We start from the raw sequence: 24422 nt of genomic DNA on the forward strand, positions 1-24422 counted from the left end.
GTGTGTTCGTGTGTTGGAGTGCGTGTTCGAGTCTTTCAAACCATTAGATGCACACTGGGGCTCCAGTGGCATAAGAGAGGGGATTTGGATCCTTACTATATATATGGTATGTGCATAAAACGTGGTTTGTTGTGCTTGACGATGGGAAGGGTCTAAGAATGTGACATTGTGACTTGGATTCAGATCCTCTTCCATGCTGCAGAGAGCTCATCCACATCTGATGGCTGGGAACACCTCGAGCATATATACAACTCAAAGGACTCCCAACCGTTGAATGTGCACTGGACTCTCTCCAATATAAGAGAGAATCCAAATCCTTCTGACTTGCCTATAGCTTGGAGGTAAGGATTAGGGGGTTCAACCTAAGGGTGTCAAAATACAAACTTAACCAGCAAAACTATCTCCAACCGAATCAAGCCTTATTGGATCAGCTTCGGATATTGAATTATTGTGAAATAAAAAAATAAATCAAATTCTATATCAAATTGAAAAGAAATCGAATTTTCCTTTTGGTTCGATTATAGATTCACTCTTTTTCACACTAAAACCGAACCAACCGATTGACACCCCTTATTCCTAAGGGAATTGTGGTCAGTCTGAATCCTCCTCATGTGCATCTCTTGAATTTGAAGCTTTGATGGTCGTAGCCCTTGATCTCAGATTAAACCATCCAAATTCAGATTTTCTTCAACTGTATGTCTGTATCCATCTCTGTTCAATGAAGATTGAACGGCCAGACTTATATCGGAGGGTTGTAATTGTTTGGAACTCATCGTTGATCAAGGTTGTAAATAGGTCGGGTGAATGGTAAATAGTAGCTTAGCAGTCCCTCAGGATCTTTCTACCAACACATGTCGGCAAAAAAAAAATGTGGTTCAGATTTAAACACGTATGAGACTCCAGAGATCTCTTTCTAGGATGTAATATGCCCTTCCCAGAATTTACCAAACAGTCACAATACGTATCCAAAATCACAACCTGATGTGCACGTGTCATACTCTAAAAATGGAAAAAAACCAATATCAACACGTGTCAACATATTTGATCAAGAATAGATACTCTTTCTCACTCTCCTTCGACTTCCAACCAAGACCAATTATAATGAGGACGGAAAGCGAAGCGGTTAGGTTTCTGTTATTTAAGGAACTGTTTTACACGTGTCTCAACAGAAAAAAAAAAAAAAAACTATATACCTTTCGACATCAAAACAAATTGGGTGGATCAATTTCGGGATAACAAGATCTGTATAGAATCATGTGTTTTTTGTACACCACAGTTCACTAATTATATTAGATAATTTTTGTTACGATTTTAAAGGAACTCAACTTCATAAATCGATTCACAAGGTAAAAAACCTTAAGACCATATTAATTTACAATAACTCATAAGAAATCGAAGTAAAATCAACTTCATAACTGATATGGGTCCTAACAATTTCTCAATAAGCAGAAGGTCACGCTTTGGTAATGTAATCTTCACGTGGTGAGCAATTAATTTACTTTAAGCAGAGGGCGGTGGTGGGATTCTAGCGTGGGGTGCACTGTGTGGTTTAAATCCTATCCATTCAACCAGGCGTTGGGTGCTGTCAGTGTGTCACGGATTCACGGTTTTCTCTCTCTCTCTATAACCAACCAGCCACTCATGAATAAGACTCGCAATCTCATGAGAAAGAAACTTACAAACGCCAGCACTTGTACTCAGAATCAGAGAATCACAACAACCCTTATAAATTATCAAAGTCTGTGAACAAAGGCAAGAACAAAATGCAAATCAACAAGTCTCAATTTACTCATCTCCTCTTTCTCTTCATCTTCTTCTTCATCTTCTTCTTGCAATTAACCTATACTACGTCTTCACCTTCTAGCTTCAGTGGAAGAGAGGACGCAGCTCCGGTGATGTCGCCTCCTAGTTCCACCGGCGGTAGTGGCTCCGGTCATGGTAACAACTGGGACTATAACTGGGGTTGGGGATCAAGTCCTGGTGGTGGATGGGGTTATGGTTCCGGATCTGGCCGCTCTCCAACTGGGTTTGGGAGAGGGTCTGGTTATGGGTCTGGCTCTGGCACGGGTTCTGGCTCGGGGTACGGTTATGGGTCAGGCAGTGGTGGGGCTCATGGTGGTGGTTATGGCTATGGAAGTGGTTCTGGTGCTCCTGGTGGTGGTTATGGTGGTGGAGGTGGTGGTTCAGGCCATACCGGTGCCGGCAATCAAAGGAACCGCTCACCTCCCATTTCTTGATCAGCTATAGTCAGCTATAGACAACCATGGCAACTGAGCTAGTTTGGAGATTATATTTGTGAGTTATGTAGTTATATGATGCTCTTACTATACCATATATACTAATATAACTACTTATTATGCCACCAGGGAGTGAAATATTAACTATATTTAGGACAGATTATGTTTTCTATTTCCACTATAATGAATCTATGTTTAAGTTCTAGTTATCTTGTGCGACTCTCTCTCTGTCTCTCTCTAAAACCAACCATCACTGAACACCACTTTTCCCCTTTCTTCTTCTCATTATTAGTTCCTGAAAAATCCAAAAACACACACATAGACCAGTTTTATTTATCTAAGATTATGGATAAATTAGAAAAAGAAAAGGGTTTCATTTCCTACAAGTCTAGAATGATCTCAGTAGTCACAACTCACAAGTCCTTTTGAAGCTAACTTTAATGTATAAATTGTTATGTGAATTCAAACTGAATTAATCTCATTTTTTTACTAATTAATGTATAATCAGACTAATTTTATGTGATCCATCTGTTGGTTGCTCAGATGGTTAAGGTGAATTGGAGATTGTGTGGATAAACACACAGTCTCAGGTTCAATTCCCCATCTATACATCTGTAATTTAACGGTGGGATGCCCTCAATATGTGCAATGTCTTGATAAATTAATGCATATTACTACTTAAAACACTAATAGAGGTTCTACCCAAAACACACACACACTAATAGAGGACAAATTAAAGAAAAGATGTGCCTGACAAACCCAATTGTATAACCCTAATTTTCACCTGCCTTCTTCCAACAAAACTATCTCATCTTGGATCCTAGCCTTGCTCATAATTGATTTTTCATTAATTAGTTTATATTGCCGATTGATATTTAGTTTTGAGGAGTTAACTTGGGCCATGGCCGCCTAACACGCCTCTTTGGTATTGTTTTTATTTTTAATTTTACTCATGAAAACGTTTTAAATGTATTCCATTTTTTTTTTTTGAATGATCAATATATTCAACAAAGTGCAGCTATAAAAGCACTCGAAAGAGAAGAGAGAGAAAACAAGGTGGGGGAAGGGAGGGGAAAGAACCACCAAAATGATGCAGCCCTTACAGGAGATTCACCAATAAAAGGAATATTGCGACTCCAATTAGAAACGATAAAACGGTTCCTAAGGGTCTGTTTGGTATCGTTTCTGTTCCAGAAACGCCGTTTCGTGTTAAAAACGAAAATTTTAGTTTCTGTGTCAAAATGCAGTTTTTAAACGAAAAAATGGTGTTTCAAAATTTCAGATTTTTATCGGAAACTTTTTTTTTTTTTTTGATAATGGAACGAAACTGGGAAGACGAAACTCCATTTTGGAGTTCCGTCGAATCTCGTTTTTTCAGTTTTTTTTTTTTCACATTTTGTTCTAAAAAAAACAAAAACGGACCATAAGTGCACCAAACAGAAGATTCCGTTTTTTCGTTCCAATAGAACGAAAAAACTCCAAAAACGTTTTTTTAAAACGATACCAAACGGAGCCTAAGAAAGTCAGTGACAACATCGATACAATTATCAATTTTTCTTCTAAACTGAAACCCGATGGTATTCCAATTTTTTTTCTTATTAGTTCATCTCCTTAGATTCCTTTCATACCACAGATGACAAGCTTACCAAAGGCATCACAAGAAGAGTTCCCATTAAAGGAAGAGCTAGATAATCCACCCCCACTTGTGCTCGAAGCCTCTTATAGACCTCGGTAAAGACCCACACCTTCGAATGATGCCTTCCAAAAGAGATTAGAAGAAGGGATAATCAAAAAACAAATGCTACACGGATTCTAAACCACTATCAAGAAGTAGAAGCTGGAATAGACCAGGATTGGATCAAATTCGAAGTGGGAAGAGCCCTAGTAAGGGTGTGCCAAGCCATTAAGTATGCAACTTGCACATAAATAGTTGTATACATATATTGCATATTCAAAAATGACACTATATATCACATAATAAGATTAAACAATTAAGAGGAAGGCATGCAGAATGCATTATTATCCACAAACAAAGATAGTTGAAGTTCATGTTTGTGGAGACTTTTGTGCTCTAGAATAATCATTATTTCTTTGTATTGCCTTCAGAAATTATGAAAGGATAAGCTCCACTCTGGTTCAATGTTTTCCTGGATAGGGTTATAAAATGAAGACACCTATCATCACCATCATTCCCTCTCTTTTCCTATCTTGCTTTTCTTCACTACTTGGTATCAGAATTTCAAGGACGAATTCTAACAAAGTCTTGTGGATGGATATGTTAAATTACTTAAAACTTTGGAAGTTTTTATGTAAATTTCTATTCACAAAGGTAAAGTCTCATTATTATATTCATAAACTAACTTCTTGCAGTAAATATGCACCAACAATATTGAGAGATAGACTTAAACTTAATGATTTAACAATCATATTCTAACATTACTTAAGTGTAGGGAGACCTTTGACATCAATCATGAACTTCAAAACACGCCTATGATAATGTAAATGCATGTAATCATTCGGAGATATGATGGGGCTGAATCATGTCATTTGTCACTTTCCTTAAGATTGTGGTTGCCCGTATGACACATTATGGGTTCTTGTGAATTGATCTCCATGATGAAACATTTCGTTTAGGCCCTTGCAATAGATAATGCAATCTGGCCATACTGGGGCTATAAGAGTTGAGCTCAACAAGATTAGAAGAAAAAATCAAGATATATCAAAATAGTATGTGAAAATGGAAAAAATCAATTAGGGGTGAGAGTGAAAGAGATGAAACAAGTAGATGATACTTAGAACCATCCACCAAATAGCCAAGACTTCCTCCACTTATATATTAAAGGTGTCTTGGGTTTTTAAGGTGTGTCCATATGAGGGGAGAGAATACCAATTTATAGAAAAATTTTCTAATTTTCTCATAATTTTCAAGATTTTTTGGGATTGTTTAGTAATCTAATTTTCACGTTTATTTCAATTGAAAAAAAAATAATCAAAAAAAGGTTGAAATGCAACCAATACTTGAAATCGTTAGTAAGGCTGAGTCGTTACACCGATCATTCCCCTTAAGCACCCCTATGATATATGCAATGACAGATTCAAGTGAATCAAACTCCAAGATAAACACAATCCCTTTAAGCCCTACCAGTATGCACTCACTTACTAGGTCATGTTGAGACTATAGGAGTTGTACTCAACAAGATAAGAAGAAGATTTCAAGGTACATCTCAAAATAGTATGTGAAAATGGCTAAAACTAAGGGGTGAGATAGATGAAAATAAATAGATAATACTTGGAGCCTAACCTAAATGGCCAGGACATCCTCGACTCATATGGTAGAGGTGTCTTTTATCGAAAAGATGCATCTCCAAGCTGATTTTTCAAAAGAAAAAAAGCGTTGCATATTGATTGCCTTAGTGAACTAGTCAACCGTCTCCTCCTAGTCATGGTTTCAAGTATTGGTATCATATTGGTCCTTGGTCATATCGTATTGGTATCGACACCTGATCGATTCAAATTGGTTACTTATATCATTTCAGGGTAAAACAGTAAAAATAAAATTATTATTTTTAAAAGAATAAGGGCAAAAATGACTGATCCGAATCAATATCAATATCCAATATCAATACCTAAATCCTTGCTCCTAGCAGTCAAAACAATGCTATCAAGAAACTTCATCCGACCTTCAGCGAGAACATGGTCGAACTTTAAGCATCCAAACTCGTGAGAGACTATATATACAATAAAACTATGTATGAAAGGAGTTCTTTTGATTCTTAAATTCATTTCAAATACAATAATTCTAATGGATTAGAGAAATAGTATGAACCCATTTAATTTGTTCCATGAAAGACAATTTAAATAGATTTCATCAAACTCAATAATAGACTATCATAATATCATGAATTTTTTTTATAATTTAGATATCGTTAACATATTTATAATACAATAAACACACTTTTTTATGTTAACATATCTATAATACAATAAAAAATCATTTGTAGATGAGTTTCTAGCTCTTTGACTAGCGGGTAGATAGTTGGCTCTAGCATAAGTCCAGTAAAGATCAAGAGTTCAATCCTCCTATCCTTACCCTTTTTGAAATAGCAGTAATATAGTAATAAGTGTGGCCCAATGGCCCCCTTGTTAACCCCTGGAAGCTTGTTTGACCCTAGCGTGGGGGCATGGGGGCATGGGGGCTTGGCACAAAATAAAATAAAATAGAGGAAATTACACTCCCCTCCCCTGTATGTTTCAAGTGTTATACAATCATTTCCTGTGAAGTTTGAAATTACACTCCTTTCCCTTTTAAGTTATAGATTCTATCAACCGTATCCTGACCGTGAGTGAGGAAACGTTAAATATGTTACAAATTTGTTTTAAACCCCAAAATACCCTTGATCCAATGGAGATGACATATTTGCCCTTAGCCCTTATTTTCATCTCTTTCAATAAGGAAACCATTAAACGATTGGGATTTAGGGCTTTTGAACTTGGGATTTTAGGTTCTAATATCATAGAGAGGGATTTCGGGATTTCTCTGGTACTCCATTAAATTCCTCCCGAAATATTGTTATGTTAATCGCAATCTCAAATTCACTAACAATTTGATCGATTCTTTGATTTGCAACACACAAGAACTCCATGGAAAAAATGGAAATTGGAGGACAGAAGGAAAAGCAAACAAGAGTTATGGTTGATAGTTAACTAAAAACAAACAAACAAAGAGGTATGGTTGATTCAATCCCAGATGGCACACCAAAGAGCATAGACCCAGATGTCGTTCAATAAAATAATTTAGGTTTCTTTTTAATTCTTATCCAGTTCATCGACTCCCTGGATGATCAAACTCTTTCCAATCTCAAAAGAAAGAAAAGCGTCAAGACAAGCATATTTTGAACTTGATCATAGGTCAGCCACTCTGCATCCCATCTACTCATCGCTACCTTCCTCGGCTTCCCTATTTCTTTTCCTAGTACCTCTCTTGTTAGCTCTTTCAACCCGAAACTCCTAAGCTACGGCATGCTCAACCTCGTCGCCGCCAAAGAATGGAGATCCAAAGTGTTCAAGACGTTCAATTCGTGATCCTCCAATAGCCTCTCCACATCCCCTTCAATTCCTACTCCAACAAACTTCAAACTTGGGTTGTTGAGGAATTCGATTAGAAAACTGTTGGTGTACGATGTCTTGTCTTCCGTCACAAGTTAACCCAAAGAGTACTGGTGCAACGCCTCGACAAGCAGGACGGCGGTCCTGCTAGCCGGTTAGAGGGCTGTGGGCGTTGCAAGGGGGGCAGGAGGCCCCCTACATAGCAGGGGTGTAGGGGGGGCAGTCACCGCTCAAATATTTTATTTGAGGGCAATTGTGTACTTTCCGGATTAAGGTTTTTCGCTATATATTTGTAGCGAAGGTTTCTTTCTCTGTAATGCAAGCAATACTGAGAGGTGTGAGGACGAGCGCTATAACCCTATTTTCCATTGATAGTGAAGCAGAATCTCATCTCACCGGGGACGTAGACAACCTTTCCGAACCTCGTGAAATTCGTGTGCATTGTTTGTTCTTGTTTTTCCATTATCTTCTGCATCGTTTTAGGGTTGCATTTCTACAAAAACTAGGTATGTGATCTGCGTAAAGCAGTTGAAATATCAGACAACTGCGTTCCACGCAAAGCTATAAAATGGAGACCTTGTACTCCATGTTGCGGCTGTAGCTTGGGCGTCATTCGACATTGGACATTGAGACCCACGACGAGCTGCTTCTGATTAATTCTTTGATGGGGGACGCATTGGATGTCGACGATCTAGTCATCGACGATGGAGGAGGAAGAAGATCACCAGTTGGTTCCCTCTATTATTTACACAAAGGGGATGGGGTAAAAATGACATTTAACATCTGATTCTAACAGTGTTAACACCATAGGGTACGTTTATAATTACGAACTTCGTAAGGGGTCTGAGTGTAATAATTGAAACATACAGGAGAGGGGAGTGTAATTTCTTCAATAAAATAAAACCATTCCCATATGTAGTGGAACCCAAGGAATGTTGGGTTTTGATCCTTTAAACTTGAGATTGAATTATTGAATCGTCAATTCATGGGCATTCACCTTAGACCATGACAATTTTTTTTTTTTTTTTTGGCTAAGCACCTTAGATCATGACACTTAACCCAAGATGCTCAATGACTAGCGGGTAGATAGTTGGCTCTAGCATAAGTTCAAAAAATGTGGAGAGTTTAACCCTTATATCCCCACCCTTTTTTAAATAGCAATAATATAGTAATAAATGTGGCCCAATGACCTCTTGTTAACCCTTATTGGAAGCTTATTTGACCCTGACGTGGGGACTTCACGGAAAATGAAATAAAATAAAATCCTTCCCATATGTAGTGGAACCCAAGGAATGTTGGGTTTTGATCCTTTAAACTTGAGATTGAGTTATTGGATCCTCAATTCATAGTCATTCACAATCATGACACATTTTCCCTTTTTTTGCTAAACACCTTAGACCATGACACACTTAACCCAAGATGCTTCTAATTTATCTGTAAGGCCTTTCAGTGTATGTAATAAGCCTACTAACTAATTTATTTCCTTGTGTAACAATGCATTCCAATAGAAAAGTAACACAAAGAATATGGACACACGGTTCAAAAATAACTTCAAGTCTGCACACATGTATTTGTCAAATGGCAGGTTGGATTGAGTGAAAAATTTGTGGACTCGACTTGAGGTGTGTTATACACGTCAAATTTCAATCGAAATGATTCTTGTTAGGTGACAAAACATAGCACTAGAAAAATTGGGACTACCAAGAAAATGAATTGACTTTTAGAAGTTCTTAAAACACATGGGAAAAAATATATATATATATATGGGAAGGTATGTAATTTAATTTTGATTTAAAATTTGACATATGACTAATCTAAACTATCCCTTAAATATGTAAGGGTCAGACTTGTCACACCATTCTTCTTCGTAGTGACGCAAACAAACATTCTAAACGAAAAATGATCCCTAGATCCACTAGATCATGAGGACTTTTGCCAATATATATTATAACTTGGCACATCCAAATAAGTTGGTACATCCATAATAAATTTAAGAAAAGAAATGTATATTATAATGATACTTATCTGAATGTGCCAAGTTATAATGATGGAACCTCCTTGCAAGGGTGTTAATGGGGACGGTCCTGTACCAATATCGGTACCGAAGGTGCCAATCCAGTATTGTTCCATTTAGTTAATGGTACAAACCTAGATCCTACTAACGGGATGAGATGGTAACGATTCCTAAATGGTTCTAAGTATCGTGGAAAAGGCAAAACAACTTCAATGATTCCTAACGAGAGGGTTCCATAATTAGTTTTGTGGATTCTTTTATTATCATGAGATTTAAGCTGCCTTACTTTAGAACAAAAATTAAAATACAAGACCATGATGAATTTCATGGTTTTACTTCTTCAAGTCTCTAAGATCACTTGTAAGCTTCTAAGGTATAACAAGTAAAAATTAATGATAACCAAATAAACAAACCTCGATGTAGTTTTAGTGCTATCAACAAACAAATTTATAGTAATAGAACTAAAGACCATCAACTAAAACCTCTATAAGAGAAAATACCACCCAATCAATAGCCATAAAACTTGAACAATAGAACAAAAATATATATATACTGACAGTTTGGATTCCATCTGGTACCTAACCAATATTTCGGTATTGATCCCATTTGGAATCACATCCCAAAATCATCTCATCCCAATTATTTTTTGGAACCAAAATCAAATCCCGACACTATCTTGTTTATTAGTGAGATAGTCCGGTACTGGGTTTTAACGGAACGAATCTGAGACGGTTCCTGGTTCTAGCCCCAAATTCACACCCTTACCTTCCAGAAGTGATAATTGACTGTACATGAACATTTTGTTTGAGATGAATTTAAGTTTATAATTAAACATTTCATAGATTACAAATGAAAACATCAGCGGTCATGGAAGTTCTAGTTCATGCAGTGTTTCCATGATTGTTTAACAGTGAAACTAAAGTTACTATTTAAGTTCATAAACACTAGAGAAGTTTGGAGAAGCTTACTATTGGTGTACCCTTTTCCTTCAACAATTTCAGGTACATAATCCTTTTTTTTTCAAGTTAAGAACAGTCATAAACACTAAAGAAGTTAGCATACTATAGGAGTACGGAGTACCCGTCCATTCAAAATATTTAAGGTAAATAATCATAATTTTGATCAAATGGCCAGTTCTAGGGTTCTTGGGACCGATTCCTGTTTTTGAAACCCTGCCTTCCATGAGCCATTCCACACAAACACATGCAGGGAAGCATTTCCGTAAGAAAATAACATTTTATCAAGGAGAACTGAACAGAGAAGGCCCTTCAATACCACACAAAGGAGCCTTACGAAACACTGAAATGGAAAACCCTGTTGTGCCAACGCCTCTGAACTCTTTTGTAAGTGGTAGTCCCAAAAAGGTGTGTAGAAATACCTGGAAGGACTTTACCCACTTGGTTGATATGGTCTATAAGCATGCACTGCTCGATAAACGAATTCAAGACGCGCTTGTTCACGATGGATATCACCGGGTATACATATTCAACAGGCGCGCAGAGACCCTTCAATGATTTTTCCTTTAAAGCCAGATGGTCTAAGTAATGGTACCTGGAGTTTCAGAGACTATGGCCCTGTGAATAACAGACAGAGACCTTCCAGACAGCCAATCGCTTCTGTGGCAACACAGAAAGAACTTCTTGTGCAAAGGAGAGTGAAAAAGGAGTAACACAGATGCCCATCTCCCAAAAATTGAAGGCATTCCGGGCAAAGTGGCCTCTTGAGAGAAGGCAGCTATGGCTAATTGCAACCTTAACGTAGCCGTCCTTCTGGCCACGGCTTTCGTAAAGAGCTTCCAATGGGAAGGTGAGGGAAATGCTAAAGAGCTTCAAACTGAGATTCGATCAAGAAATATCCAGATTAATAAAACCACTGTAGCAATTACATTAGATTCTTGCTGTGTTCACTAGGAGATGTACCAAAGAAGGGAATTCCCAATCATTTACTAGTTTTCTCAGACCTTACAGCCAAATAATTGATTATGCATTAGCTTGATGGCCACCTGTAGTATTGAGTATAAATTGGAATCAGCAGATTCATGATTCCTGTTCAAAAACTAGTCCTGCAACTCATGTTCACAAGTGTGGTTAACCAACAATTTGAAAAACCATACTTTGTTTCAACACTATTCATGAAGGCTGGAATACACCAAGCTGAAATGAGATCATTTACTTCAGGAATTTGATCATCATAGATACATACCAAAGGCTACATCCAACTTTTATGAGTTTGCTAACTATGACAGTTCCATCCACTGCTTTTCTCCTGATAGCTTTTGGATTCCAAACTATAGTAATTGCAAAGAAATATCTAATTGTTTTTCTAGAGCATTTCTTATTTACACCACCAACAGCCAGGCAGAGGACCAGAAACACAACTCGGGCTGAGAATTGCTCAAATCCCGTTAGGCATAAATACCCTACAGCAGAATTTGGAGGACAAAAACTTCGAGAGTCCTGATCACATTACCCAATTACTATTTGTTGGCTAACAAGTAAAAATACATAACATTTTCAGTTAAATCTTAAAATGACCATAGAGGAGCTTGGCAAAACTGGTGGTAAGGTGAAGAGGTCGCTCCTTGATATTTCCAAAGCCACATGGCTCAAGAAGTTACTTGCTGTCCTAGATAGAGAGTAAGTGAAGCGATCTATGGGACCACAGGAATAATGTATAACTCAGATTGAACAATCAATGGCAGTTTCATGAATATCCAGAACAGCTTAGGATCCTTTAAAAGAGGTTAATAGAATTTCAAAGTAGAAGAGTAATTAGTTTAATCGAGGGATAAGCTGGAAATTACAGAAAAAAAACAAGGCTGGAAAGGAATTACAAGACTAGTGAAAAGATACCCAAAATACGCTTGTGTGACAGGCCGGAAATAGGCTGTGGCCAGAACAAAGCAGGGTGTTAAGCTGGGCATAAAACCAGAACTGTAGAAGGAGCTTTAATGCTTGTAACCACTAGGGACTAGTAGTCATTGATACCATATGAAGTCTGAAGACGAACCGAGAAAGATTTATGAAGGTAAGAAGAAAAATTGCAGGCTGGAAACAAGATCAAAAACATGGTATACACAGGTGAATATCACTAACTCAGAGATATATTTTGATGGGGAAATCTGGTCCTTTTGGATGCAATAGATCACAGAAGATAATGACACGGGAAGATCTGATTCAACAGAGAATGAAGAAGAGGAAGGAGATCAGTTGACTAACAGTCAAGCCATAGCAGCAACTAGAAAACAATTCTATTGATTCTAAAATCTAATATTCCCTCATAGGTTACATCCATATATATAAGAAAGAAAGAAACGTCCAACAAAAAGATAAAGAAGTGTTCATCCAGGCTAAAGCTCTCTAAAACAGAATTTAAAAGTTGTAGAACTGTTCCTAGAGTTTCCCACCTGTACAAGCAATCAATAAATAAAGAAATAAAGAAATAATGAAAGATAAACCTAAGACTAAAACTCCACGATGGACTAGTAGTAGTGAAACACTACTGGTTCAAAACAAAACCAGAAATCTGGTTTAATGCTTGTGTCTTCCTCTTAAACTGGTACTTGACGAGTATATTGGATCTGCAGCAGTAAGTATGCCAATAATATCTTGAGAACTATAAGCTTTTACAACCATGAGGGAATGAGGACAGTTGCAGAAGTTTAAAAGACCAAGGAAGACGATATGATGAAACAGCGATAGGGCATCGAGATAGGCTCACCTGGTTGCAAGGCTTACTGCAGTTGACAGTGAATCGTTCTGCCTCTTGCAAAAGATGAGGTTACAGCTAAGGTGACAAGTCAGCATTCTGGGAAAATCCAGCCTATGAAACTCCATTAAAAATCTTCTCTGAAACCTTAGGGAGAATTTAAAGTGCTGCTTCATTTAGCAAGATCCTTTAACATGCCAGAAGGAAGGCTCATTGAATTCCCCACATTTAAATCTTAAGAACATAAACGGAAAGACAACCATTACATTTTGGGGGTGCTCCAAAATTTCTCCAGGTGATAACCTTGGCCCACATACAAAGAATTATCAAAGAACAAAGCTAAACATTAATAATGAGACAAGAAACTAGTAAAAATTATGGACAAGCCTGCCCTTGACAAACAAGTGTAGATTTTTTTCAACGCAGAGATTTAGGGGATTTTATGGTCATTGAAGACCTTAACAAGTCCTACTTTAAACACCCTTAAAGTTGCATTGCATCCATGAAGCATTCCAATATTTATACTGGAAATTCCGAGAAGAAATCTGCCTCTTCTTTTTGGGGGGGTTAGAAATACATTCTGTATCAATGCTTTAATATAAATACCATTGCCGAACTTGTGATACAGAAATTGAAAAGTATACAAGCGTATGAAAAGTTTGACATTTAGGAATCAATGGTACCCTGGCACATTTGATACAATGGTTAGTAAGAAACCTTTCGAATCAAGAGTTCACGGATTTCAACACTTCTTCAAGATCAAAAATATTAAGCCTGAAAACAACTTAGATTTATGTATTTGAGTTTAGATTTAAATTACTCCAGAATTTGAGAGGCCACTAAAACTGAACCCATCAGATAAGATATTTCTTTGCCACAATGCTAAGAGCACCTTTTCCAGTGGAAAGCGATCAGAGTGACATTAAATTTCTACTATATCAGAGGGGGCGCTGAGGAAGAAGATGTCCCGACTATAAAGGGGGTGTTGATAAGCTCTCTTTCAACAATTGGGTTGCCTGTTCTCCTTTCTCAACTCATTGCTTATGTTGTTGAAAAAGTCAACAGAACCTGAAACACAGCATGTCACAAAAGCAAGGTGAGCTTTGGGACCCTACCACAAGAAGGATGTCTCATGAGCCAGAGCCGATCCACTCGTGCCTACTTCACCATCCAGTCTTCCCTTGTCCTCCCCTACTCCATCCCTTTGCTTGGCCCCAGCCTTGTCCAGACCTCCCCACCTCTCTGAGTTACTGCTCCCAGAGTTGAGCTCTGTCTCGTCAATCTGAGGCCAAGGGTGCGTCATAAGCACAAGCCCAACCTGGGAAAACAAAGTATATATCTAAGTTACTTAACCCAGCAATAGGATAACATGATCACTCTCAACAATAAGGATCTTTTAGTTTTACCTGCATATAAGGCCAAACACGTGGTGATCTCCATACATGCCACCTCCGTTCAGCTCATGAAAATGGTGTCATTCAGTCTTGACCATTATTGGAGTGAGGTATATTCATGGTGGTTACCTGAACAAGATTTTATAATTAAGTGATGAAACTGCCAAGGGTCTGCAACTTTTGAACTCATCCATTCTACGCCCATGGAAGGATCACCATAAAAAATCAATGATCTAACCAATCTGCAACCTTGAAGCCACTTCAAATCCAATAATGCAGCACTCAACTCTGCCTCAGCAACACCATTCTCCACCATAGGTCCTGTAAACATAACTTTAACCTCTCCTTGATAGTCTCCAATGACTCCACCAAGACCTGTAGGTCCTGAGTTTCTCCAGTCCCCAACAAGTGATTCCCTAACCATACCTCAAAATATGTCAAAATCACACACGCATCAAGCTGCTGTTGTGACCATGTTATAATGTCTTAGGGACTCAAATTGTCTGGTATTTAAAATTTTTAAATTGTTGTACTCTCTGTGTCCCTAGAACTGGTTTTGCATACCCCTGAGGATCAGGTTTGCAGAATAAGCAGTCAAATTTAGGTTAATTTAAGTGATTAAAAGTGATTTCCAGTTAATTCTCTCTGATGTGATGGAATAAACGTCTCCTAGGTCCACATCCTTCTTCCAATGAATAATCTAAGTACATGCAGGAGCATCAGGAAAGCAAGTTCAAGGAGTTTGTGATCATACCCGAGTGGTGGCTCCTAGATACACTTTCAAAAGGTTAGAGGAGAGAAGGCTTGAGACCCAAAGGCATTCTGGTTATTCAGAACCCAAGGATATTTTAATAACTATACCTATGTGACCAGCTTGGGATGTTTAGTAGCATTCAATCCCTCATCCAACTAGGGGTTCAGTAGAATTCTTTATTTATTTTCCTGGTTTAATTTATTTGAGTGGTATTTTTATAATTTTGTAAATTTGGTCCAGCTAAACTTCAGTTTCAATGAGTCTACTTAGGGAGGTGACAGTTTCTAGTCTTTAAAGTGGCCATTTCATGGAAAATTACCCAAAGGTTAGGACCACCTCCAATCCGGCTCCATTGGAAGCCTGGGAAAGTAGGACTGGAACTAGGTTACAAGCCCTTTCATCAAAACCATAGGGTGGTTGCAGCCAGTCCTCGAGGGTGTAGTTGAAACCAAACAGTAAATACCAGTGATTTCTGTTTGTCTGGTTAACACCTTAATAGACGAGATCCTTATGGCTAACAGCCTAACAGACCAATCTTCGTAAAGGTGGTAATCTAGGAGTTTATGAACACAACTTAATTTCAGCCCAAACCTCAAGCAGCTCAGTGCTTATTAAATCCCAGATGACCAGAAATCTAGAAGTCTGGGCAGTGCATAACTGAGGGGAAAAAACTAAGCTAAGCATCCTAGGACCCTGTTTATGAACTAACTATTCTCATCAATGCTGTCATAAAGTAAAAAAGAGAGGTAAGAGTTTTATTATTTTTTATTGAACAAGGAACTTTATTATTTTTTATTGAACAAAAGTAATAGAGGGAAACCTGAATATTAGGAGGAGTACGACTAATATGCAAGATTCCCTCAATTAAGACTCTCATCTATCCATGAGAGAACACCCCCCCCCCCAAAAAAAAAATTAAACTCATAATTATGGCAAGAAAATGGTTAACACATTCAAAAGCCTCACAAGAAACAAAATACAGTTGGGAATCCAAACAAGTGATACCCTTTAGCCACTAGTGATAAATCTACGTCACTCTCAACTTCTTTTACTACAAATAGTGACTCATAACAGGGCCAAATACCTGAAACTACAAACTCAATCCACTCCCCAAAACAATCAGGCTGCTTTCCCTACAAGAAAGAATCTAACGAATTTCCTAAAAGACCAACTTATGAACTTAAGAGCTGGTTCAAACAAGATCAAAATGGGACCAAGTAAAAGTAAGGAAAATAAAAAGTGGAATCATTTGAGTCAAATGCCTTCTGCTTCATGCAAAATCTGTATTCCTACCTTCATTTTAACTACTAATCTCTAACATTAACCTACAGATTTGAAACTGTAGTTTTAAAATGTGCAAAATATGCTATTTTCACATAAGAGACAAGAAACAAATCCCTGTTTAATACAATAACCCCACTTATATTTTCAGGGATTGATTGAACCTACAGAATAGAGAGCACATAGCTACTTTAGAAAAAATATACTAAGCTTATTGTTAGGGGATTCAAAATTGATAACGGTGATGGTAAACTGCACCAATTGCAATTTTTGGAAATAAAGCTCACGCCCAGACAAAACATCTGGCCCTCCTGCTTTCTTTCAGACTACTGATTTCTAACATTGACATAAAGATTTGAAACTCTGATTTTTAAATATGCCACATATGCTACTTTCACATAAGAAAGAAGAAACAAATCCCTGTAAATTCCTTCTAATAACCTCAAAATACCAGTGTTTGATTGAACAAACAAAATAATGACAAAATTGCAACTTTAAAAAGATAGTGACAAGTTCATATTTGGGGAATGATAGCGCAAAGTCAAAATAGAACATGGTGGTGGCACATTGCATCAAGTACTGTTATGGAAATTAAGCTCTATTGCTAACAATTCCCTGTGGAAATCCTACTGAAAACCTAATTTACCACATACCACCACAGTTAACCAAGTCTTGTGGGTCCACATCCAAATCAAAACTAAGGAGCAAACTCAAGAATGCAAAATGGATGAACAAGGTTGTCAAAGTGTCACCTAGGCATCATGGCCACTTTTATTTTTTGCAGCCTTCGCTGCCTAGGCAACGCCTAAGTGCCTTGGTGGTGTCATTTGATGTATGCGTTGACACTGCCCTTCCCTAACAGTTCAAACTTTTAGGTGAAATGGCATCAAACATGGTATCAAAGCAGGAAGGTCAAGTATTCGACTCTTGGAAGTGCATCGGAAGAGTTATCCCAACATCTTTTTCTCCCTCAGTGCACCCTTAAGTTTTCACCCCCCCCGGGCTGCGGAAGACCTTGGTTCGCCTAGCGCTTTGACAACTATGTGGATGAATACATATTAGGTTAAAAATACACCCAGAAATATTTGAAATATGATAGAAGTGAACCACAAATATGTACAAAAGACAATACATGTAATTGACAGTGGAAAGCAACATGAGAAAAACATGATTGTTTCTACATATAAGCTAGAGAGGTTGAATGTAATGTGATTAAATTCTGGGGTAATTTCAACTTATGAACAAGGTACAATACATCAGTGTATATCAAAGGAGGTGCTCAAGCTAATAATAGAATCCAAAATATCAAAAAATATGGAAATTGTTCATCAACCATGATAAATGGTGCCTCTGAGATGAGTCTGCACCTGCGATAGCATGTTGGAAACACTAAAGTATCATATTTCTAAGAAGGATTACCCATGGTGTAATTAAAATGCAAGAAATTATTTACAACCAAGTAATTGATGCATACAAAAACTACAGAGTGAAAGAAAGACAAGGATGCAAACTGCTCAATAAAGCCTCCCACTGCACTCAGCAGAACCACAGTAACATCTCTTCTCCTTCACATTGCCTTCAGCATCATAAACTTGACCTATTGTATAATTGTAGTGATAAGTTAGCTCCTGCAAGGGAGGAATGTTCTCAGCAGCAAAGAGCATTATGTGGGGCATTCTCTTGTCATCATGATCGTAAAGAACATTTTGTGCATAAAGGTTTGGAGAACAACTATGGTTGATGAATCTTCCAACACTCCCATACTGAGCTGCATCAATGGTGTAGCCCGCATCCTCGACTTCTTCACAAGTAGAACTTGGTTGCAGGTCTGGTATTACATTCTGGAGTCCCTCCCAAAGAGTAGGATCATTATAGTTATGGCCAATATCAAATAGATACTCATCATTACCAGTTCTTTGCTCAGCCTCCTTATCCTGAAGCAGTTCTCCTGTATACTCGCATACAAAACTTCCGGATGGGATGGATGTCAAAGATCTGACACCCCAGCCCCTGGATTCAGTCTTGAAAACCTCCAGCTGAAATTTGATTCCACGCTGGCTGACTCTGTTATAGCAAGAAGGAGGGCACCCGCAAGAAGGACCACACTCATAAACAAGAGGTTTTGCTTCCACAATGGCCCCATCATAGTTGAATCGGATCTCCCCTCCATTCTTGGCTGCACAGGAACATATACTGGGATCCAAGCAACGCTTGGTGCAATCACATCCCTTAGGAGAAACAGGATTGTACCAGTCAGGATATATCATTTTAGTTACGTAAGTGAATGGCTGAGGTTTCTCATCATCAATGGTGTTCACAGCTCCAATGAGCATCTTCTCTTTCCCTTCAGAAATATCAACCACACAGAGACCCTCTCTAACTTTGGATTTCCTTGACTTCTTCAACTCTTTCCAAGCAAGCTCCGGCTGGCCAGGAATTCTTCTCAACTTAAATTTAAAGACAGAAGTACCGTAACAGCTTGATTCTGTCCAATAATCCTCGACTACATAAAGCCCATCATAGGTGTATGTCATAGTTATCTTACTCTTTGAATTGACAGAATCAGAGCTACTTGCGTCCTTAAATCCACGGGTAACTCTCACAACATTTCCTGTATCCATACTGTTCTTCAGTGCAAGGTTTCCCCGCTGGAGCTTTTGATCTTCAGCTTGCTTTTGCTTCTTACCACTCATTGGCCTTCCTCCTTGACCAGAATAAATCAATACATCAGAATAGTCCATGTCATCAGCATAACCACCTGAGGCTACCACACTTATGGCCAGAACTTTTCCATCTTTCTCCATGGACTCTATACCATTCTGAAAGGGTCCATGAATACCAACAATAGCAAGCTCAACCCTATAATGAAATTCATCACCAACTTCGACCCCAGGGACAGGACCTATGAATTTCTCTGTGTTAACCCATTTTTTTGCCTCCTTGAGGATATTTGAAGCATGTAGATCTATCCGTTTGATATTGCTCCCTTGATCTTTTGAATGCGCTTCCTCTCCCTGTAAGAACTTCCGAAAGATCACTTGGAAGAGACGTAGAGTCTCCCTAACTTTTTCCCGAGTAACTTTAGCACCATCCCGACCAAATGGAATAAGGTTCGCTTCGAAATCTTGTGGTTTTTCATCCAAAAGAACATTTTCATCCTCTTGATGATGCTCCACGGTAAAATCCTCATCCCTCAGAACCAGTTGACCCAGAATTTCAGCAGGAAGCAATTTCTTACTTTTAGATTTTCCTTCCGAATTTTCTGATCCAGATCTTCTTTTCTTGGGAATGGAAGCAGTTTTGTCCTGTACCATGACCATGAGTTCATCCTTCTTTGCTTTGTTCCTGGCCGTGCCAATTATTGGGCTAGATTTTATAGCACTTTTCCCTTGCCTCCATGGACAGTATGGCGCAGCCATCAAAGCTAGCACAATCTCCTTCTTACCAGAAGGGTCCAAACTAACAATTTCTGTTCCATGAGATTGATTAACAGCATTTACTTCATCTTGAATCTCATGCATTCTCTTGGAACTCTTGTCCTTGCTGCGCTTTACTTCCTTTCCGAGTTTCCCATTTGGAATTCCAACTTCTGTAATAGTCTGCCTTGGAGATCTGATGCTGTTTTCTTTCATAACTTTCTGTTTTAATTTAATGCCAGAAGTTGTTCTAACTTGAACTTGCTCCGCCTTTTCTTTGCCAAAACCCTCATCCGCATTTGTGTCTCTCAAAGAATCAATTGCTTTCAGATTCTCTTCCCTGCTCGAAGTATGAGAATTTATCCCACAACCTGGAGGGAATTCTCGGATAACCGAAGCTCTTCTACTAGAAACTTTAAGAATCAGACGGCTCTTAACAGTAGCTTCAACAATTGGCACAGACAGTTGTGGTTGATCTGAAACCTTTGACACATCAGAAGTCCCCGGTAGAACAGAACCTCCTGGCAGCACCAACCCACTGTCACTCGTGTTTTGAGATTCTAAATATTTGGACAATTCAGGCAGTTCTATCTGGCGTGAATGCTCAGGCCACTTTGTTGCCACTGACTCCTCAACATTTTGGGTTTGTCCTGGCATTTTCATCTGATCCAAAGTGGCCAACAGCTTCACAGTCTGATAATACAGTTTTTGAGATATACGGTCCAATCTTTCATATTCCAGAGGTTTCATCGTTTCAAGCTCTTCCACCTCAGAAATTTCCAAGGGTTTCGCAGCCTCAGAACACAGAACTTGGGAGTTGTGGGCCGATGTTTCATGCTCCACAGCTTTCACGGTTTCAAGCTCTTCCACCTGCTCAGAAGTTTTTAACGGTTTCGCAGCCTCGGAATCCAGAGCTTGGGACTTGTAGGCCAATGCTTCATGCTCCACGGCTTTCACTGTTTCAAGCTCTTCAACCTGATCTGAAGTTTCTGAAGGCTTCGAAGCTTCAGAATCCAGAGATTGGGATATGCGGGTCGATTCTACATGCTCTACAGCTTTCACTGGTTGAATCACTTCCAACTTACCTGAAATCTTCGAAGTTTCTGACCCTGCCTCAACCGAACCGTTCAACGATTCCGAAGCTTGAGACCCGCCAAAAACTCCAGAATCCCTGACAGATTCAAGTTCAACAATGTTGTCACTCTCTTCCCCAACACTAGACTGGCTAGATTTCCCATCTCCTTCCTTCGAAACCCCTTTCATCATTTCTGAAAATAGTACTCCACAACCCCTAGGGAAATCCCGCTTTGCAACCACGTTCCGCCGCTTATACTTAAGAGGACAACTACCACCACCACCACCACCACCACCACCAAGCTCATCCTCCAATGGACGTCTCTTCAACGTTTCACCAGTTGCAACACCATTGAAACCCATCCTCGAGAATCCTGGAGAGCTCTCAACTTCTGCCATCCCCCAAATCAAAATTTAGGGAGAACAGTAATAACTAACCCAAGACAAAACCACAAGCAAAAAAACATCAGTCAGTGTTAAATTGTAAAACCATACCAGATCAGAAAGATTTAAACACAGAAATAGGAAAATATAACATCAAATCATTCATTCAGTTGTTTTATCTTACATGAACAAGAGAGCCAAACAACAAGTGGATGATCTATAAGAGGGAAAAAAATCGTCTGCAAATCATTTCCTCGTTCTGCAAGTAACGGAGAAACTCCAAGCAAAGGCGGAAATCTCCGTGAGAAGTCTGGGAGATGATGAAGAAGAAAACATCAAAAGGTGGGGGTTAACAGTTGCGTTTGGCGGGTTAATGTGTAACACACGAGACTGGGGGAGTGGGAAACTGGGAAAAATGGAAAAGAAAAAGGTAACGGAAAAGCTGTACTGAACATTGATGTCTGAAGCCTGAAACGTTTTCTGAATCTGTAAGGGGTTACTTTAGTGTGTAGCTATCTTAACCATGTGGATGTTAGGGAGAGTTGCTACTGTCCGATGATTTAGTATCTATTTTCCTTTCTCGAATTGGCTTGTATATTGTTATTTCACTTTTGATCGTTAGATAGAGACTTTTTTGGATAGTGTGTAGTATAGTTGATAAACTACATAACATGTTATACATACTGTGACTTACCACGGTCCCACGGCCATAAGCCATCAAGAGGAACCCCATGAGTATGCGGGAGCACGTCCTCTCACAACCCAGCTTTGGTCCCCACACACACTCTCTCTCTATTATTAAATGCCCATTCTACCCATCCAAGTGGTCAGGTAGGTCTAATATGAGTCCACATCTCTTTCAGCGAACGGTGTGATGTAATGAACAACAAATGACTCAGAGTATTTGGACATGCATGAACTTCTAAGTCACTTGATGCTCACTACACCGATACAGTGTTGCAAACATTTTTCACAGTCTAGATCATGGTTTCAAGTATTGATCTCATATGAGCCATATCAGATTTGTACCGATTGAATTTGAGACCAATCCTTGATCCCTAATCCATTCGGATCAATTATCCATGTTGTATCAGTGGTAAAATAGTAAAAAATTAGTACTTTTTAAAAAAAGCAAGGGCAAGATCGATCGATATCCACTTTAAATTGGTATCTATCGATACTAATACCGTCCCCTAAATCCATGGTCTTGAAGCATACCTCAAACGGTGAAAACAGGGCTGGTGTTTTATCGAGTTTCTTAAAACCCAATCCTAACTTTGAATCCCCTTAAGTCAATCTAGTTCAATTCGATCTTTAGGTCGGGCTGAGATATCTCATCTCAAGCCCCACTTCAGACTTGAAACATCCAACCTAGGCCTGCCCTTTTAGCCCTTGCTTAGCTATTGTTGTGGCTTAAGGCAGGTTTGGGTTCACATAGCCAAATTTATACTGTTTTTTTTTTCTCCTCTGTGTGGTAGATTGGATTGGATTGGAAGTTGAAACTTCGAATGATAAAAGAAAATCATTTAGAAATCTAATAATGATTAATGAATTGCCAGACGTAGACATAGACACATGAATGGATTCAATACATATTAATATGAAAGGGTAAATGATTGATTTTTTCTTTTGTAAATATAAATGATTGAACAAAAAAAAAAAAAAAAAAAAGACCTTTGCTTGGTTATTTCAATTAATTACATTATTTGCTTTCCAATTTTACAGTAATACCATATCGATGCTAACTGAGAAAATAACCTAAATGACAGTTTAAAATTCCAATCCCAATTAAACAAAAAAAGAAAAAAAAATTCTCTTGACCGTGGGGTTTAGATTGTGTTTACAAAGTATCATGCATATGTGGAACCATTCCCATTGATCCATGAATCTCGTACAATAAAAGGAGAGAGAGGTGGGGAGTGATGGGTGTCACATTTGGATTATCCCATCATTCAATAGCCAATGAAGGAAAACTTTGTCTAATTAATTATAGATGATTTTTTTTTTTCTTTCTTTTATAGATAAGCCAAAAGGAGAGTACAACTCATGACCTCTTAACATTAAGTCCAAGGGCAAATGTTTGAACTCCTCTACACCTCATCCTTCTATATAGTAATTGGGAAACAAAATGCTACCCCACTGGCGCAAGCGCGTGCCAACACATGACCAATGGGAGGGAATGCGGGAGCATCTTCAGCACATGGTGGGGTGGGGGCAGCATGGTCTTTTCTACGTCCTATTCTGTTTCGTAGTGGGGGAACACAAGTGGTTGGCATTCTTTCTCTCGTAATATAATAGTATAATTAGTAATAAGAGTAGTAACTATAGTTTGAATAAGTGGGCCTATTGGCCCTCTCTGTGGTTCATTATTTGGCCCCTCGATGGGTCTTGTACTCTTGTATGACCATAGTGGTAAAACAAAACTTACTAGTTGCCGCAGTTGCAACCCTTGCTTATAGTCAAAGAAATGGAACCTTGAAGGGTAAATGTAGTTATTTTGATGCAACTTGGGTAACGGCTAAACTTGTTTCATAGTGGCTTTCTTACCTTACACTGGAAATAATAATAATAATAATAATAATAATAATAATAATAATAATAATAATAATAATAATAATAATAAAAGGTGATGGTCCTCAATTCCTTATCAAATGGTGTTTTAAGAATCAATATCAAATCAGTTGTATCGGTGGATTTGTATCAAACTTAACCAATATGGATCAACCGATATGGTATAGATATGATTTTTATGAGAAAAAAAATATTTTTTTATATGTCTAATAAGTATTGCATGAACTAAATTCACATAGCCAACAAGGTTGGTAGTCTAGTGGAAGGAAGCCCTTGCCCCATCTCCACTTGGGTTGGCTAGTTGTGGGTTCGAGTCAACATGCCTTACTATCGCTTGTTGATCCTACGAAAGCACTTCTTGCCATATGGGGACTTTGATCTAAGGGCTATGATCACTACCATAGAGCATTTTTTTCTTTAATAAAAAATGAAAAATAAAAAATAAATCGACATTACCAACTAAGCTACCCTTGTGGTCCAACT

At 38.4% G+C, this 24422-nt stretch overlaps 2 protein-coding genes across 2 annotated transcripts; one reads left to right on the forward strand and one right to left on the reverse strand.

Annotated features, from left to right (window-relative positions):
- Nucleotides 1-1663: 1663 nt before the first annotated feature.
- On the forward strand, nucleotides 1664-2446 carry LOC122082609 (glycine-rich cell wall structural protein 2). The gene has a single exon (XM_042650289.1). The coding sequence runs from the start codon at nucleotides 1764-1766 to the stop codon at nucleotides 2235-2237; it is 474 nt and encodes a 157-aa protein (XP_042506223.1). The 5' UTR covers nucleotides 1664-1763; the 3' UTR covers nucleotides 2238-2446.
- Nucleotides 2447-17758: 15312 nt separating this feature from the next.
- LOC122081686 (histone-lysine N-methyltransferase, H3 lysine-9 specific SUVH6-like) lies at nucleotides 17759-21820 on the reverse strand. The gene is made up of 2 exons (XM_042648880.1): nucleotides 21553-21820; nucleotides 17759-21417 (listed from the first exon to the last, which is right to left on the reverse strand). The coding sequence occupies exon 2, from the start codon at nucleotides 21381-21383 to the stop codon at nucleotides 18009-18011; it is 3375 nt and encodes a 1124-aa protein (XP_042504814.1). The 5' UTR covers nucleotides 21384-21417; nucleotides 21553-21820; the 3' UTR covers nucleotides 17759-18008.
- Between the last annotated feature and the right edge of the window lie 2602 nt (nucleotides 21821-24422).

Source organism: Macadamia integrifolia, chromosome 6, assembly GCF_013358625.1.
Source record: "Macadamia integrifolia cultivar HAES 741 chromosome 6, SCU_Mint_v3, whole genome shotgun sequence".
Lineage (NCBI taxonomy): Eukaryota > Viridiplantae > Streptophyta > Magnoliopsida > Proteales > Proteaceae > Macadamia > Macadamia integrifolia.